This window comes from Stegostoma tigrinum, chromosome 25, assembly GCF_030684315.1.
Source record: "Stegostoma tigrinum isolate sSteTig4 chromosome 25, sSteTig4.hap1, whole genome shotgun sequence".
Lineage (NCBI taxonomy): Eukaryota > Metazoa > Chordata > Chondrichthyes > Orectolobiformes > Stegostomatidae > Stegostoma > Stegostoma tigrinum.
The window spans coordinates 23,586,969-23,605,063 of record NC_081378.1 but is presented as its reverse complement, the minus strand read 5'-3'; the positions used below and the strand labels follow the sequence as shown (position 1 = coordinate 23,605,063).

At 43.3% G+C, this 18,095-nt stretch overlaps 1 protein-coding gene across 1 annotated transcript in view; it reads right to left on the bottom strand.

Moving 5' to 3' along the window:
- Window positions 1–18,095, bottom strand: part of reln (reelin) — a 363,171-nt gene that overhangs the window by 17,826 nt on the left and 327,250 nt on the right. The window contains exons 51-55 of the mRNA XM_048553828.2: window positions 15,230–15,483; window positions 13,761–13,924; window positions 11,663–11,877; window positions 7,515–7,692; window positions 6,260–6,435 (exon numbers count right to left, since the gene is read on the bottom strand). Of these exons, the coding sequence (XP_048409785.2) occupies window positions 6,260–6,435; window positions 7,515–7,692; window positions 11,663–11,877; window positions 13,761–13,924; window positions 15,230–15,483 (987 nt within the window). The remainder of the gene's footprint in view (window positions 1–6,259; window positions 6,436–7,514; window positions 7,693–11,662; window positions 11,878–13,760; window positions 13,925–15,229; window positions 15,484–18,095) is intronic.

The following is an 18,095-nucleotide window of genomic DNA, read 5'->3' as shown; positions in this document are numbered from 1 at the left end:
TCTTTAGTAGGAGAGGAGATTTTCAAAGCTATTCAACAGGTGCACATTAGGGAGGTTATGATTTATGATATGTGCACCTGTTGAATAACTTTGAAAATCTCCTCTCCTACTAAAGAGTTTCCGCAGGAAAAAAAGACTTCTTGGCTCACTGGATCTGAACTGATCCTCCAAACAACATCCCATCCAGATCCAAACCTCCACCCTATCCCCACAATTCTGCATTTACCGTGGCTAACCCACCTAGCTTGCACTACAAGGTAAATTATCATGGCTAATACGCCTAACTTGCACATTTTTGGACTGTGGCAGGAAATCAGTGCACCCAGCAGAAACCCACACAGGCATGAGGAGAAAGTGCATACTCCACACAGTCACCCAAGGTTGAATTTAAACCCAGGTCTTGGCGCTGTGAGGCAGCAGTGCCAATCACTGAGCTACCATGCTGCCCTAATTTGTAGGTATTACTTTCTCACAATCAGAACATTGCATCTAGAATAGCTTACTATCAAATAGAAACTCTGTGCCCATTTGTGATTTTGTTTTTCAGGAACTGCAAATCTTAGAAATGATGTAAGTATAGCAGGGCAGGAAGGCTGTTTTTTAAATAGTCTAGAATCATATTTTGCTTGTAACTTCTACTCTTGTCCTTATTACAGCACATGGGTTCAGGGTCATCTTCGTGAAACATTTGTGTCAGCTAACTGAGTCATTGAGGGTGCCCAGGGAAGGGGTGCAAAACACACCATCAGAGTGCTGGCTGGAGGTGCTGGTGCTGGCTTAGTTATACTGGTGATCACACGCAAAAGGAAGAGGGGATGATGAAGAGAAATGGCCAGTGTAGGTTCTGGGATTTCCTAGTCCACAAACCTTCCCAGAAGACCTCTGCCGCCCAAAAAGCAACTCTGCAAAGCCCTCAGGGATGCCAAAAGTCAGTACCGGACCAATTTAGAAGCCCAAAGCCACCAAGCAGACTCCCACTGCCTTTGACAAGGCCGAAACAACATTACGGGATAGAAAAAGAAGTAGAACAAGATAGCAGACAAAGACACATCCCTCCTTCATGCGTTCAATGTTTTCTATGCTCAGTTTGAGCAGAATACTAGCAGCACAGTGACACTTGCCCCAACAGCCCCGGACACACCTCCTCCCTGCTGCAGACATTAGATCAGTCTTCCTGGGAGTCAACTCAAGGAAAGCGATGGGCCCAGACAACGTCCCCAACTGAGCACACAGATCCTGTGTGGACCAACTGGCTGAGATACTCACCGACATCTTTAACTTCTCAGTCCTACAAGCCAAAGTCCCCACCTGCTTCAACCACCATTATCCCCATACCTAAGAAAGCACATGCAGTGTCCCTTAATCACTACCACCCAGTGACTCTGACCTTAGTAATCATGAAGTGCTTCAACAGGCTGGTCACAACCCACATGAACTCCAGTCTGTCAGGCTACCTCAATTGCATACAATTTGCCTGTCAACATAACAGATCCACAGCAGATGCCATATCCCTAGTCCTGCACTCATCCCTGGAACATCTGAACAACAAATATACCTACGCCAGACTCCTACTCATTGACTACAGGTCTGCCTTCAACACCATTCGCCCCTGCAGACTAATCTCAAAACTCCGTAACCTTCATCAAGTCTCCGCTTGCTACAACGGGCTCCGCAACTTTCTGATCCACAGACTGCAATCAGTGAAGTTAGGTAATTGCGCCTCTTCCACAATAACACTCAACATTGGAGACCCCCAAGGATGCGTCCTCAGCCACTACTGTATTTCCTGTGTAGCTAAATTCCAAATGAGTGCCATCTACAAGTTTGCTGATGACACCACTTTAGTGGGACAGATATCTAACAACGAGGAATCAAAATACAGAGGTGAGATAGAGGGCTTGGTGATGTGCTACAATGAAAACAACCTCTCTCTCAATGTCAGCAAAACTAAAGAACTGATCACTGACTCCAGAAAGGAAGGAGGAGAACATGAACTGAGGCTGAGAGGGGGGACAGCATCAAGTTTCTCAGAGTGACAATAATTGACAACCTGTCCTGGACCTCCCACATAGATGCAACAGTCAAGAAGACACAACAACGCCTCTTCTTCCTCAGGCGGCTCAGGAAATTTGGCATGTCCATAAGGTCCCTCACCGACTTCTACCGATGCACCATTGAAAGCATCCTGTCCAGGTGTGTAACAGCTTGTTATGGCAACTGCTCTGTCCCGGACCATAAGAAACTACAGAAGGTGGTGTGCACAGCCCAGACCATCATGGAAACCAACCTTCCATCGTGGACTCTATTTACACGGCACGCTCTGTGGAAAGATGGCCAACATCATCAAAGACCGATTGCACCTGCTAATGATCTCCTACAACCTCTTCCATCAGGCAGAAGGTACAGAAGCCTGAACACATTCATGAGCAGATTCAGGAACTGCTTCTTCCTGGCTGTTGTTACTTGACTGAGGTCTGGACTGTCTAGGCTCAAATGATGCTGATCTTGCTAACATTGATGTTGCCTAGCACACGCCCCATGTCATGTAACTTTTATGCCTCTGCCTAAGTCTTTTTGATCTGTACATCCTTGTTTACTACTACCTGCCTGTACTGCTCATAAACAAAGCTTTTCACTGTACTTTGGCACACGTGACAATAAATCATTCAATCAACCAACTCTTCCATAAGAAATAATCCTATCGCATAGTCTGATTTTCAACTATTTTCTCTATTCAGGAGATTATTTGTTTCTGCTGCAGGGCAGAAAGGAGACCACAGCTTTAGGAATTCTTCTCCCCCATGGAGCACAGCCCTCCACTCCAATCCCAACCTCACCATCAAACCCACAGACAAGGGTGGTGCAGCTGTGCTATGGCGTACTGACCTTTACATTGCTGAGGCCAGACGCCAACTCTCCGAAACCACCTCCTACCGCCCCCCCCGGATCACGACCACAACCCCGAGCACCAAACCAATTTCTTCCAAACGATCCACAACCTCATCACCTCAGGGGACCTCCCACCCACAGCCTCCAACCTCATTGTTCCCCAACCCCACACCGCCCGCTTCTATCTCCTTCCCAAAATCCACAAACCCGCCTGCCCTGGTCGACCCATTGTCTCAGCCTGTTCCTGCCCCACCGAACTCATCTCCACCTATCTGGACTCCATTTTTTCCTCCTTGGTCCAGGAACTCCCTACCTTTGTCCGTGACACCACCCACATCCTCCACCTCCTCCAGAACTTCCAATTCCCCGGTCCCCAACACTTCATTTTCACCATGGACGTCCAGTCCCTATGCACCTGCATTCCTCATGTGGATGGCCTAAAGGCCCTCCGCTTCTTCCTGTCCTGCAGACCCAATCAGTTCCCCTCCACCGACACCCTCATCCGCCTAGCCAAACTCATCCTCACCCTCAACAACTTCTCTTTCGATTCCTTCCACTTCCTACAGACAAAGTGGGTGGCCATGGGTACTTGCGTGGGACTAAGCTATGTCTGCCTCTTCGTAGGTTATGTGGAACAGTCCCTCTTCCGCATCTACACTGGCCCCAAACCCCACCTCTTCCTCCATTTCATTGATCATTGTATCAGCGCCACCTCATGCTCCCAAGAGGAGCTCGAACAGTTCATCCACTTCACCAACATCTTTCACCCCAACCTCAAATTCACCTGGGCCATCTCCAACACATCCCTCACCTTCCTGGACCTCTCAGTCTCCATTTCAGGCAACCACCTACAAACCGATATCCATTTCAAGCCCACCGACTCCCACAGCTACCTGGAATACACCTCCACCCACCCACCTTCCCGCAAAAATTCCATCCCCTATTCCCAATTCCTTCGCCTCCGCCACATCTGCTCCCAGGATGAGGCATTCCACTACCATACATCCCAGATGTCCTTGTTCTTCAAGGACTGCAACTTCCCCCCTTCAGTGGTCAAGAACGCCCTCGACCATGTCTCCCGCATTTCCCGCACCTCATCCCTCACACCCCGTCCCTGCAATAACTGCCAAAAGAGAATCCCCCTCGTTCTCACATACCACCCCACCAACCTCCGGATCCAGTGCATCATCCTCCGACACTTCCGCCGTCTACAATCTGATCCCACCACCAAAGACATTTTTCCATCCCCACCCCTGTCTGCCTTCGGAGAGACCACTCTCTCCATGACTCCTTTGTCTGCTCCACACATCCCCCCCACCCCCCCAACCCCACCACACATGACACTTTCCCCTGCAACCGCGGGAAGTGCTACACTTGCCCCCACACCTCCTCCCTCACCCCCATCCCAGGCCCAAAAATGAGTTTCCATATCAAGCAGATGTTCACCTGCACATCTGCCAATGTTGTATACTGCATCCGCTGCACCTGTTGTGGCTTCCTCTACATTGGGGAAACCAAGCGGAGGCTTGGGGACCGCTTTGCGGAACACCTACGCTTGGTTCGCAATAAACAACTGCACCCCCCAGTCACGAGCCATTTCAACTCCCCCTCCCATTCCTTAGACAACATGTCCATCCTGGGCCTTCTGCAGTGCCACAATGATCCCACCCGAAGGTTGCAGGAACAGCAACTCATATTCCGCTTGGAAACCTGCAGCCCAATGGCATCAATATGAATTTCACAAGCTTCAAAATCTCCCCTCCCCTCACTGCATCCCAAAACTAGCCCAGCCTGTCTCTGCCTCCCTAACCTGTTCTTCCTCTCACCTATCCCCTCCTCCCACCTCAAGCCGCACCTCCATTTCCTACCTACTAACCTCATCCCGCCCCCTTGACCTGTCCGTCTTCCCCAACTGACCTATCCCCTCTCTACCTCCCCACCTATACTCACCTCTACAGGCTCTATCCCCGCCCCTTTAACTTGTCTGTCTCCTCTCCACCTATCTTCTCCTCTATCCATCTTCGATCCGCCTCCCCCTCTCTCCCTATTTATGTCAGAACTCTCTCCCCATCCCCCTTTTCTGATGATGGGTCTAGGCCCGAAATGTCAGCTTTTGTGCTCCTGAGATGCTGCTGGGCCTGCCGTGTTCACCCACCTCCATACTTTGTTATCTCGGATTCTCCAGCATCTGCAGTTCCCATTATCTCAGTCTCACTAATCCTGCCTCCGTGTCACACATGGGGCAAATGGAAGATCCAAGTTCAACTGTCAACAACCCATCAAAACCTTTGAGATCACTCTTTACGGCAAAATTGCACCTTCCCTACGAGTCCTCTTGCACCTATTTTAATTTCCCACATTCTGTCTCAACCCACAGTCAAAATCGGGGACAATCAATTCAGTGCAGAGCAGTAGTTCTGAAGAAGGGTCACTGGACCTGAAATGTTAACTCTGCTTTCTGTCCACAAATGGGCAGCACAGTGGCTAGCACTGCTACCTTACAGTGCCAGGGATTCAGGTTTGATTTTCTTCCCACAATCCGAAGAGGTTCAGCTTAGGTGGATTGGCTATGCTAAATTGCTCATAGTGTCCACAGTGGGAAATACAGGGATGGTGAAGGTGGTAGGTCTGGGTCGGATGCTTTTGGAGGGTTGGTATGGACTTGATGGGCTGAATGGCCTTCTTTCATACTGCAGGGATTCTGTTCTATGCTGCTCGATCTACTTTTTCCATTAATTCCTGTGTTCATTCAGAAAATGTGGGGTATCTTTGAAGCTTAGGTTGCAGTTGAACTCCTTCCTCTCTTAATTGTTTTTCTTTTTCCAGTTATTAAATGGTTTATACTTATTTTGTGTTCATCAAGTGAACAAAGTTCACAATTGGCTAGGAAATTTAACATTTCCTGTTTCAGACGCCAGAGGATAAGTTTCCCTTATTGTGCTCATGTGTGAACAATCAACTGAATGGAGAGCATAAGACAAACGAGCAAGCTCGATTGTGGACTTTCCTCATCTAATCTGCACAAATACTTTACTTAGTTCAGGTGATATTTACACCAACCACAAGATAGTGAATGATTTTCCTATCAGCATTAAGTAATCCCGGATAAGGAAATGAATATAGATAGCGAACAAGCCCACCTTTAATCACTAACATTGGACAAGAACCATCTGGTACTGCAGTGTTTTTTTTATTTCTGTTTTGTGATGTCCTGAAGCAATTTTGCCAGTTAGGCATTGGTTAGCATCAAATTAGTGGCAGTTTTGTGTGCACCTATATTTGAAAGCCAATTCTAATTGCTTTAACCAAAGAATTTTGTATCACGTTTATGAAAGGAAACTTGATATAGACCTAGCTGCATAAAACTTACTTTGTACCCCGAAGATCAAGGTCTGTAGTTAATGCCTGCCTCATGCCCGCTCCATTGAAATACAAGGGCAAATCTTCCACAAGGACACCACAGTCAGTGCATGCTTTCCCGCCTTCCAGAGAAATCCATAGGTCTGATTTTGCGGCATCACTCTCAAAACGCTCCTTTAATGAAGTCTGTAACACATTGAACAACCTATTACTACATGGATCAAAGGCAATGAAACTTTCCTACCTCCAGCTTGGGATATTATAAAAACAAAGTGAATAAAAACATTTAAGCTGGTTTTGTTTTTCCCTTTCTCTGATTCCATGGTTTATGTAGTTCTTGCACTAAGAGAGGTGAATTATTTTCAAGTACCCGTCTTTCTGCTCCATACGTGATCTCCAGGAACTGTGTGACAGCATTTACTGGTAACCTCCACCCCCTCCCATGCCTTTAGAAGTGTCTTGCCTCTACTTGGCATCTCCCAATAATTGTATGATTAGGATTGTTTAGCAGTAATTAATACACAATATCTACAAACTACCAGCACGTTAAACAATCACAAGATGTTATGTGGATTGGCAGTATTCCAATATCATAACATTCTTCCTGATTGAGCTTTGACAGTCAGCCTCTGACAACACTTTGTGACTGCAAGCAGTATTTTGTTCTTCCCAATGTCCTGTACCTTCCAACTAAGGTTACTGATCAGTGACCACGACTGGAAGGGTTCCACTGGGGTTACTGATGCTCATCATTTCAAATGCTGCTGTGACTAGGATCAGCTAACTCAGCAGAAATAGGAAGTTTAATCTTCTGGTCTGTATGGCTTAAAATTATAGTAACCAGTGCCTTTATCAATAATAAATCATTTATTAAGGAAGTTATCCCAAAGTATTGTTAGCAGATAATGACTAAATCTTTCACTGATATCAATGATTATTATCTAGAAGTGGGCATTTGATCCATTTTTGGGCAAGTGCAAAACTGAGCAACATTCACTGAAAAAGCCATGGTGTCTCACATTCTTTTAACAGCTAGAGTTTTATACGCTTAATTTGTTATGTATCTGAATAATGAAGAACACCTGTAATGAATCACATTAATTACTAATAAAAAGATGAAAATCGTTTGTGTTGAGCTGTATAAACAATCATGATATCCATTTTGGTCTGTTACTCTCGACTCAAAAATACATTGTCTGTGAATTTTCAGATAAATATTCTGCTTGTCTTGATATCTTAGGAAATCTTGCATAATCCAATAATACCTTTAGCGGGTGACTCAAGTAACAATTTGACCCGGTGAAGCCAGGGTCACAGTAGCACTGTTTATTCAGGCAGTCCCCATGTCCTCCACAATTGTCTGGGCAAGCAGGCCCCACATAGAAATTGTCAATCGCCCACTGGATATCGGAATACTTCTGACAGAATCGGAATCTCACAGGACTGAAATAGAATACAATGTGTTAATTTAAATTCACTTGGAATTTGCCCAAGAGTCTCCATATTCCAGAATGATAATCTTGTGAAAATGAAGCAAGTTAAGAAAACTGATCAAAGATATTGACAAAAATATTTTGATTATTCAATCAAAATTGTCATGTTTTTCCTTCTGCATCCTTGCTCAGTTGTAAAAGTGCTCCAGCAGATAGAGAAATTAAAATGTACAGCAGGCTCTCCTTTGTTGCTTTTTTTCAGGCCAGTTTGTTATTGGTTACTATCGGTGGCCCTGATCCATTGCTCAGAGCAACATGGAGTCAGGTTTATTGCCGGAAAAAAATGATTAATTCATTCACTTGGCTGAAGAATGATGAAAGGCGCTGGATGTACAGTGGACAATTTCCAGCACTGCGTCAGGCCAGTGGTGTTCAGCAACTACTATAAATTAAGTGCTGAGTACTGACCACTGACTTGAAAAAGCTACTTAACATTATTTTCATACATCTAACAGTGACCTTATTCATTTTGGAATAGAATACTATTAATAAGCATCCATGAATATCACAAATATTAAAAGTCCTCTGTGATATTTAAGAATCAAAGGTTGCTTGTATTAAACTTTGATGTTTCAGTGGAGTTCAAAACTAGCGAGCATAGATTTAAGGTGGGGGGAGAAATATTTGTAAGGGAGCTGAGGAGCAACGTTTTCATTCAGAGGATCGTGCGTATTGGAGTGGGCTGCTAGAGGTGGTGGTAATGGCAGATATAATTACAGCATTTGGATGATGTTTGGACAGGTACATGGATTAGAGAGGTTTAGAGGGATGTGGGCCAGGTGCAGACGGTGGAACTGGTTCAGTTTAGCAAACCTGGTCAGCATGGACAAGCTGAGCTGAAGGGCATGTTTCTGTGCTGTATATCTCTATGACTATTACTTTCACTTACATTTGTAAATATTGATTTCAAACAATGCTGTTTAGCCTCCTCCAGTCACATGCTGGGGTTTGAGTGAAAAGCGGAATCAAAGTTACATGGTAGGTATGAAAGTTGATTGCCATTTCTCTTCTCAAGGGAATTTATACCAACTGTAATCTTTAGGTTAAGCTGATTCATATGAACTTGCACATGCAGATATAATTCAGTCTTCATTTCAAAGATATAAATTCAGCATTCGTGTTTATATTTATATTACAAATGTTTATGCAAAATTTATAATGGAAATCATCTTTGTAAAGGTGCCATGTTGTAGTCACTCAATTCTGCCAGTGGTAACATTGCAGTACTTTCAATAGGATGGTGGTGTCATAACCACGAGTCAGAACCTCAAAGTACTTATTTAACACAGGGCTGAGATAGCTAAAACTGGCTGCAGATTTCGATTAATTGGCTGGATGGAGAGAGAGAGACCCACGGAATTAATACCTCGAGCTGCGAAGGAAACTTCAAACAACAAGCCTCATGAAGGTGAGTGGGGGCAGGGGGCAGAGAGCCAAGTCAAACAGACTGGACTGTAATCTCTTGTGACTACAAAAATAACAAGAGGTGATGACCCTCTGTTCAACAGCAAACCTTGTGGATTATGATGCAAACTGCAAATTCCTTTTGTGTCTTTCCCTTTGAAAAATACCCAAGGATAGGAGCTGAAGAGATAGTTTCAACCCTACCAGAATGTGCTGGTGGGACTAAACATTCTTGTGTGTGCTGTGAAAGTCACAGTCAAGAGCTATGCTCTGGTTACCTCTGTGTTGCAGGTTAAGAGCCTTTTTTTCTGATAGCTAAAAGGTATCCATCCAAAAAGAAACAGGACAACAAAATGACTCTCTCTGACACTGAATGCTGGAATTCAATTATGGCCAAAGAAATCAGAACAACAGAATTTTACCCAATTGGCAAAATGAAAGATGATAAAACTGATTATTCAACTTCTAAAGTCAATGGAACCAGTAACCTCCATGACAACACACATAACTTTCAAAAATCTGCTCTTTGTGAATAATGCAAGGACTGATCAATATAACCCGTGTTTTACTTTGATCTTTTAAATTTACCTCTTATTTCTAATCTGTGCGCATGTGTGCTATTTCAGTGTGTTTTGGACAAGTTGAGTGGGTGGACAAATATATGGCAGATGAAGTATGATGTGGATAAATGTGAGCTTATCTATTTTGGTAGCAAAAACAGGAAAGTTGGTTATTATCTGGAAGCAATAGTTTGGGAAAGGGGTATCAGTTAGGACTGTATTCACCGGAGTTTAGAAGAATGAGAGGGGATTCATAGAAATCTATAAAGTTCTAACAAAACCAGTCAGGGAAAACATGCAAAGGATGTTTCCGATGAGCAGGGAATCCAGAACCAGACAAAGTCTCAGGATACAAGGTAGGCCATTTAGGACTGAGACGAAGAGAAATTTCTTCACGTAGAGGGTGGTGAGCCTATGGAATTCAAGAAGGAAATTTATATACTTCTTACCACGAATGTAATCAAAGGATATATGCAGAAAGCAGGAACGGAGTACTGAGTTCAGAGCCGTCATCATATTGAATAGCGGAATTGGCTTGAAGCGCAAAAAGACCTACTCCGGTTCCTATGTTCTATGTTTCCATGTGTTAGTATCTCTTTTTGCATTCACTAATCAGATACCTACCCTTGCTTGTTAATTCAAGAAAGCCTTGTTCAAACAGCTCCTTTTAAAAAAAAAACTTCATCCAGGCGAAAGGGAATCATAAGGGAAGGAATTGTTTTTAAATAAACCATGTTGTGACCAACTGAGAGGGTTGGGCAAATAAGGAAGGGGAGCCAGTTCATTCCTCCTCATCTGGAACCATAACAAAGTGGAAACCTCACCAGGGTCTACTCATAACAGTAGAGGATCTAATTACTAAATTACAGATGTGCACATGGGAACTTAAGATAGGAAGATGTTGACAGGATGTGCAGGTACATGAAAGATTTTGAATTTAGTCTCTTGAGGTGCTACACACTGGAGAGACAAAGCCAAGTGCAGCATTCAATACAAGCAAAGTGAAAGGTTAGTTTGTCAACTGGAAGATAACTGAACACAAAGGCAGAAAAGAGGGGGGAAGGGATGGGGAATATGAACAAAGAGGAGGGTTAGATTAATTGCACTGCACTAGGTAGAGGACAAGAGGAGCAGGTGGCGGCAGCTTTATTTCTGCTATTGAACTGGGAAGGAAGATTGGGAGCTATGCTTCCTTTTGTCATTTCACCAGTTTGTAATTGACGTATTGGGCAATGTTCATGGCACCACATAGGGAGGGATGATGGCATAGTGGTAATTTCACAAGACAAATGATCCAGGGATGTGGGTTAAAATCCCACTGCAGCAGCTGGTGGAATTTAAACTATGTTAATAAGGATCTGGAATTGAAAGGTAGTCTCGGTAACAATGTTTATAAAGTGATCATTAATTGTTCTAAAAACCTGGGGAAGGAAATCTGATATTTGCTGTTCTTACTTGGCTTGGCCTGAATGCGATGCCAAAACTGCAGTAATTATCAATCAAGGGGAACTATGGATGAACAACAACAGTTCACAACCCACGAAGGGATAAAGAAAATAATTTCCACTGGTGTTGTGACACCTGGACTCTCATGACCGTCAGGTCCAGACTAATATCTCAGCTAAGCATAGAAATTTCCTTCTCTCCAGTTTTCAGGTTTCAGGTTTAGTGTGGGATTGTTGATTAGCATTTGGGGGAGGCCGTGGTGTGTGCTGAGATGTTGGGTTGATGTGGATCCTGAACTGCTAAAGCTTAAACGTTACACAAACATTACACCGTCTAGTCTGAATTTGAATATTTAATAAAGAGAAAGGGACACATTTTGGAAGAACTGGAAATTGCAGTCAACACGGCCAAAACGTATATTTGAAAACTCCAAATTTTCAGTCAATTTGCTATCCAGTCAAAAAGAAGCAATTGAGCAGCATCACTTCATGACAAAAGCACTTTACTCACTGGCCCAGCAGATTTTCTGGCAGTGCATAAATGACCCTTTTCCACTCCTTGGCAGGAAAGAACACAGATGGTTGTGTGGTATCACCAGAGCACTGAGGGTCAGCTAGCAGACATTGTGGCACCAGGTAATGCCAGTTAACTCCAAAGTCAGTGGAATACTGAACATGAACTTGATTCTGAACAACCTTTTCTGTAGTTCTGCAGCCCACTGAAATCTGAAAGAATATAATCAATTGAATCCAATAAGCAATAATATATGACTTTTTCTGCCAAATACTGTATTTACCATAAATAAAAATGACATTTCAATTCATTTCTGAAGAGAAGAATCGGTTTTGGGCAAGATCCAGACCTTTGGTAGACATTAACTAACTTGTTGTGGAAAAATACTTTCAAGGCTTAGGGACCGCTTTGCAGAACACCTCCGCTCGGTTCGCAATAAACAACTGCACCTCCCAGTCGCGAACCATTTCAACTCCACCTCCCATTCTTCAGATGGCATGTCCATCATGGGCCTCCTGCAGTGCCACAAGGATGCCACTCGAAGGTTGCAGGAACAGCAACTCATATTCCGCTTGGGAACCCTGCAGCCCAATAGTATCAATGTGGACTTCACCAGCTTCAAAATCTTCCCCCCCGCCACTGCATCCCAAAACCAGCCCAGTTCGTCCCCTCCCCCCACTGCATCCCAAAACCAGCCCAGTCTGTCTCTGCCTCCCTAACCTGTTCTTTCTCTCACCCATCCCTTCCTCCCATCTCAAGCCGCACCTCCATTTCCTACCAATAACCTCATCCGCCTCCTTGACCTGTCCGTCTTCCCTGGACTGACCTATCCCCTCCCTACCTCCCCACCTATACTCTCCTCTCCACCTATCTTCTTTTCTCTCCATCTTCGGTCCGCCTCCCCCTCTCTCCCTATTTATTCCAGAACCCTCTCCCCATCCCCCTCTCTGAAGAAGGGTCTAGGCCCGAAACGTCAGGTTTTGTGCTCTTGAGATGCTACTTGGCCTGCTGTGTTCATCCAGCTTCACACTTTGTTGTCATGATGGTTGCTTTGATGCTTTCATCAAATTTCTCTGAGCCCACAACTGCTATTTTTCATCGACTGCTGTTGCTCTTTTGAAATTGCATCAACCGTTTTGTTCATGTGAAATTTTTCTGGAGAAAATAAACAGCTCAAAACCACAAAGAGCATTACTGCAGTACGAAAGAACACTAATTGTTAGCAAATAAAAATGAGACTCATAACTACATCAAAAATATTGATCCTTTCGGCATTGTGCTGTCTGCACGGTTTCCAGTTGTAAAACAGAAAAATCATAACTGGTCCAATGCAATATTGTAATCTAAATGTCAATGTTAATTTCTGTCTGTCTTGATGGACAACCTGTTAAGAATTCTATGTTCATTTTGAAACAACTTCAGCTACCTTTGTAAAGGGAGTGAAGACCTAAATACTGGAAATTTGAAATATGAAGAAGATGCTAACAGTTCTTTACAGGTTTGTCAATTTCTGCATGAGGAACACAAGTTAATAACAGTCATAAATAACAAAGTGTGGAGCTGGATGAACACAGCAGGCCAAGCAGCGTCTTAGAAGCACAAAAGCTGACGTTTCGGGCCTAGACCCTTGATCAGAAAATTTGTGTTCCTGAGATGCTGCTTGGCCTGCTGTGTTCATCCAGCTCCACATTGTGTTATCTTGGATTCTCCAGCATCTGCAGTTCCCATTATCTTTAATAACAGTCATGATGCTATCTAAAATCCATCTGAAATGCTAACCTGTCTCATTATCAGGCTTTGACTCACCCACTAGATTTGAACCAATTTTGTTTTATTCCAGAACACCCTGTAGTCTGAAGGAGAATCTCAAATATCCCAACATGCACAGCACTGATGTGTCATCCTGAATTAGATCAACTGAGTATTTATATCTGTTCCTTCCAACTTACTTGGGTTTCTGAACCCATTAAATCTTTGCTCTTCTACCCTTTCAAAAGTTTTAAAATTTAGCACATACATATTTTGCTCCAGACATACAATATATTCAGACATTGTATTAACTTCTGGCTTTGTAAGCTGGAACAGAAGGCTTTACCTTGAACTGCACAATCCAGTGCTCACCGGGTGTAAGGTCATGTGTTGTTGCATCAACTTCCCGGCCATCATGACTGCCACAGAGCATCACTCCATCAGGGGAGTCACAGAATCTTTCCACAGAGCACTCATCGTGGAACATCCAGTACTTGTTTAGTTTGTAATCTGCAGGCATGTTCACAGTTTCCATCAGTTTTCAAGATAAATGCACATATTAGTGAAGTATCACCTGTTGCTCGTGCCAAATATTTTACACAGAAATCCATTCTGATACCTACCAATAGTGAATCAGGTTGCCGGCTCATCTCAAATATCAAGTGATAAATTTATAAACAAATGCATCTATGGGTTCTTCCAATCTTAATCTCTTATCTACTAATGACAGAATTATTATATTATCCAATGCTTTGGTTTGGTTAGACCTGCAGTGACTTTATAGTGTGATAGTCAAGATAAAATTTATCTGAAGTCACTAAATATTTGGCTGTTGTTCAGATACTAATGATATTGGGTCTCAAACCTGTAATTAAAAACTTATGTACTAAGAAGCTTCTGAAACTGGGGGATACATCTTTAACTGGAAGCTTGCATCTTGTTTGTGACAAGAGATTTGTATCTGGGACTCAAGACTCTAATGAGGAGCTTATTTCTGGGTCGCTTGGGAGGTCCTCTGGTGTAGAGAGCAGCATTTTTGTCTCTGAGCTAGAAGCTTGATGACAAAGTAAGGTGCAATCATAATGTGGCCAAACTGCAAGTTAATCTGCAAATCCTCCCTCTACACAGTAACGGCAGGTGGTACGAGAGAGAAAGATTTCTGATCAGTCATGTGATGGAGAAAAGTAGGATTCTCTAACATCTCCATCCAAAAAAACGCAGGTGAAAGTGCAACAGCAACTCACCCTGAGTGAACGAGAACACCAAACCAAACAGGGGTGCATGACTGAATTGAAATTAGAAAGCTATATCTGGGTTTCAGGGCTATAATAAAGATGTTGTTTCAAGGTCATAGAACTGTAGTTAGCTTGAGATTTGAAACTGTAAAATGAACACTGAAAATTGGGTTGATGCATTTTTTAGACAGAGGCTATTTTCTACTTTTTTCTACATGAATTACTCCCTTACCAGGTATGTATTATGGAGTTAGAGGGAGTCCGTAAAGTGTAATAATGATAATTGCCAGGTTACAGTCCTATTGCAATTTCAATACAAAACACGACTGACATTAGACAATCACCAAAGACAGATAAATTAAGTCTGTAACTAAGTCGTCTTTGTAGCCAGCTTCAAAGTATTTTTGGCCCCTGTTGAACATGAGCGCGTTGATTTTGGACTACAAACAGACTTTTGTTCCTCTGTAGGACATTCTGACCTTCATACAGTCACATGTGGAGATTTTAATGAAGCAGTGGACTCTAACAGCAGTCTGAAATTTTCTGCATCTTGATGGCTATTAATGACTAGATTATTTACCTGTGGGTCTTTCTTCAAATAGGTCAAAGATGATCCTGCCAACAGGTCCGCTGTCAGCAGGACTTCGGTCATGTGGTGGGACAGGAGTACTGCTGAATGTATCTAGCATGAAAGTTCTCTCACCAGCTGTGCCAGATATCAATACATTGTCAATAGCCCAGTCACTTTGTTCATGGCCATCATGGGTAGGCTGCCACCAACGGAAACGAGTGCCTATGACTTTGGCCTCGGCTGGGAGCAGAATGCTCACAAAGCTATAATTGAACCACAGGTAGATTAAAAATATTACAGTTTGAATTTGTTTCAAAATCATACAGCAGTTATTTCTATGTCAGAATCACGATATTTATCAAGAAGCAATGTGGACAACTTTGGTTAAATGTCAACCATGATCTAGTTCAAGCCTGCCATTAAGGACTTAGTTTTCTCTTTTCACACTCATCAATTTTTCTCTCAATAATTATTACCTGAGAATGCCCCGACCAACAACTCTTGATCTCACCAGAGACAAATGAGAGGCAGTGAAGTAGAATGAAGTTATCCCTTTGCAGAAAAGAAAACAAGGAAATCTGAAAGGGTTAATGATAGGTGTATTTTCCTTTGGGTGGGGCGTTTCAAGACTAGTGGGCATATTTTTAAGGTGGGAGGAGAGGGCTTTAAAAAAGACATGAGGGGCATTTTTTTTTTTACTCAGAGGGTGCTTCGCGCGTGGAATGAACTTCCTGAGAAGTGGTGGATCTGGGCACAGTTACAACATTTAAAAGACACTTGGGTAAGTACATGAACAGGAAAGGTTTGGAGGGATGTGGGCCAGGAGCAGGCAGGTTGGACTGGTTTAGTTTGGCATTATGTTCGGCATGGGCTGATTGGAAAGAAGGGTCTGTTTCTATGCTGTATGACTGTGACTTTATGCAAGGTTAACGTGAGCAGTTTTCTTCTTACAGACTCAAAACAATCAGTTTAATTGAGATGGTGGAAAATCTCTAAGATTTCAGAGGAAATTATAACCAAAACAAAGGGTAAACATTTGAATTTTACCAAATCATTTAAAGAAAATACTGCAAGTGCACAGCACCAGCTGATGTAGGTATCTTGTAAAAACTGCAGTGTAAAAGTTTATGCATTGTGCATACTACATTCAATTTTTTTTATTATTCACTAATCAGAAGCAGGTGTCATTGGCCAAGCTGGTATTGCTCACCCCTAACTGCCCTTCAGAATATAGTGTAGAATTGCCTTCTTGAGCCACTGCAGGCCATGTGCTGTAGGTCCACTGACAGAGCTATGAGGAAGGGAATTCCAGGATTTTGACCCCATACTGAAGAAGTGGTGATATAGTTCCAAGTCAAGATAGTGCATGTTTTAGAGGAGAACTTGCAAGAAGTGATGTTCCCATGCATCAGTTATTCTTGCACTTCTAGGTAGTAGAAATCATGGATCTGGAAGGTGCTGTCTCAGGAGCCTCAGTGAATTGTTGCATTACAGCTTGTAGAGATGGGACACACTGCTGCCAATGTGCATCCGTTACGGAATGAATGAACATTGAAGGTGGTGGTTAGGTGCCACTGAAGCGTGGCAGTCTTGAGGTTTTTGACAGTTGCTGAAGCTGCACCAAACTAGGCAAGAAGATAGTTTTGAGAAGATTCGTAGCTCAGGTTGAGGTACTGGATGTGAGTTTGCTCGCTGAGCTGGAAGGTTTGTTTTCAGACGTTTCGTCACCATTCTAGGTAACATCATCAGTGAGCCTCCGACGAAGCGCTGGTGTTATGTCCCGCTTTCTATTTATCTGGTTAGGTTTCCTTGGGTTGGTAATGTCATTTCCTGCGTTGGTGATGTCATTTCCTGTTCTTTTTCTCAGGAGATGGTAGATTGGCTCCAAATCAATGTGTTTGTTGATGGAGTTCCTGTTGGAATGCCATGCTTCTAGGAATTCTCGTGCGTGTCTCTGTTTGGCTTGTCCTAGGATGGATGTGTTGTCCCAATCAAAGTGGTGTCCTTCCTCATCTGTATGTAAGGATACGAGTGATAGTGGGTCATGTTGTTTTGTGGCTAGTTGATGTTCATGTATCCTGGTGGCTAGCTTTCTGCCAGTTTGTCCAATGTAGTGTTTGTCACAGTTCTTGCAAGGTATTTTGTAGATGACGTTCATTTTGTTTGTTGTCTGTATAGGGTCTTTTAAGTTCATTAGCTGCTGTTTTAGTGTGTTGGTGGGTTTGTGCATGGGTACCCTATGAACACAGTCTGCCGATTCCTCAGCAATAAACCCAAACAAACAGACAAAACGGGCTCAGAAACCATAACCACTCTCCCCTACATCAAAGGCATTTCCGAAATGACTGCCAGACTACTCGCACCTCTTGGCATCCGGGTTGCCCACAAACCCACCAACACACTAAAACAGCAGCTAATGAACTGAAAAGACCCTATACAGACAACAAATAAAACGAACGTCATCTACAAAATACCTTGCAAGAACTGTGACAAACACTACATTGGACAAACTGACAGAAAGCTAGCCACCAGGATACATGAACATCAACTAGCCACAAAACGACATGACCCACTATCACTCGTATCCTTACATACAGATAAGGAAGGACACCACTTTGATTGGGACAACACATCCATCCTAGGACAAGCCAAACAGAGACATGCACGAGAATTCCTAGAAGCATGGCATTCCAACCGGATCTCCATCAACAAACACATTGATTTGGAGCCAATCTACCATCCACTGAGAAAAAGAACAGGAAATGACATCACCAACCCAAGGAAACCTAACCAGATAAATAGAAAGCGGGACATAACACCAGCGCTTCGTCGGAGGCTCACCGATGATGTTACCTGGAATGGTGACGAAACGTCT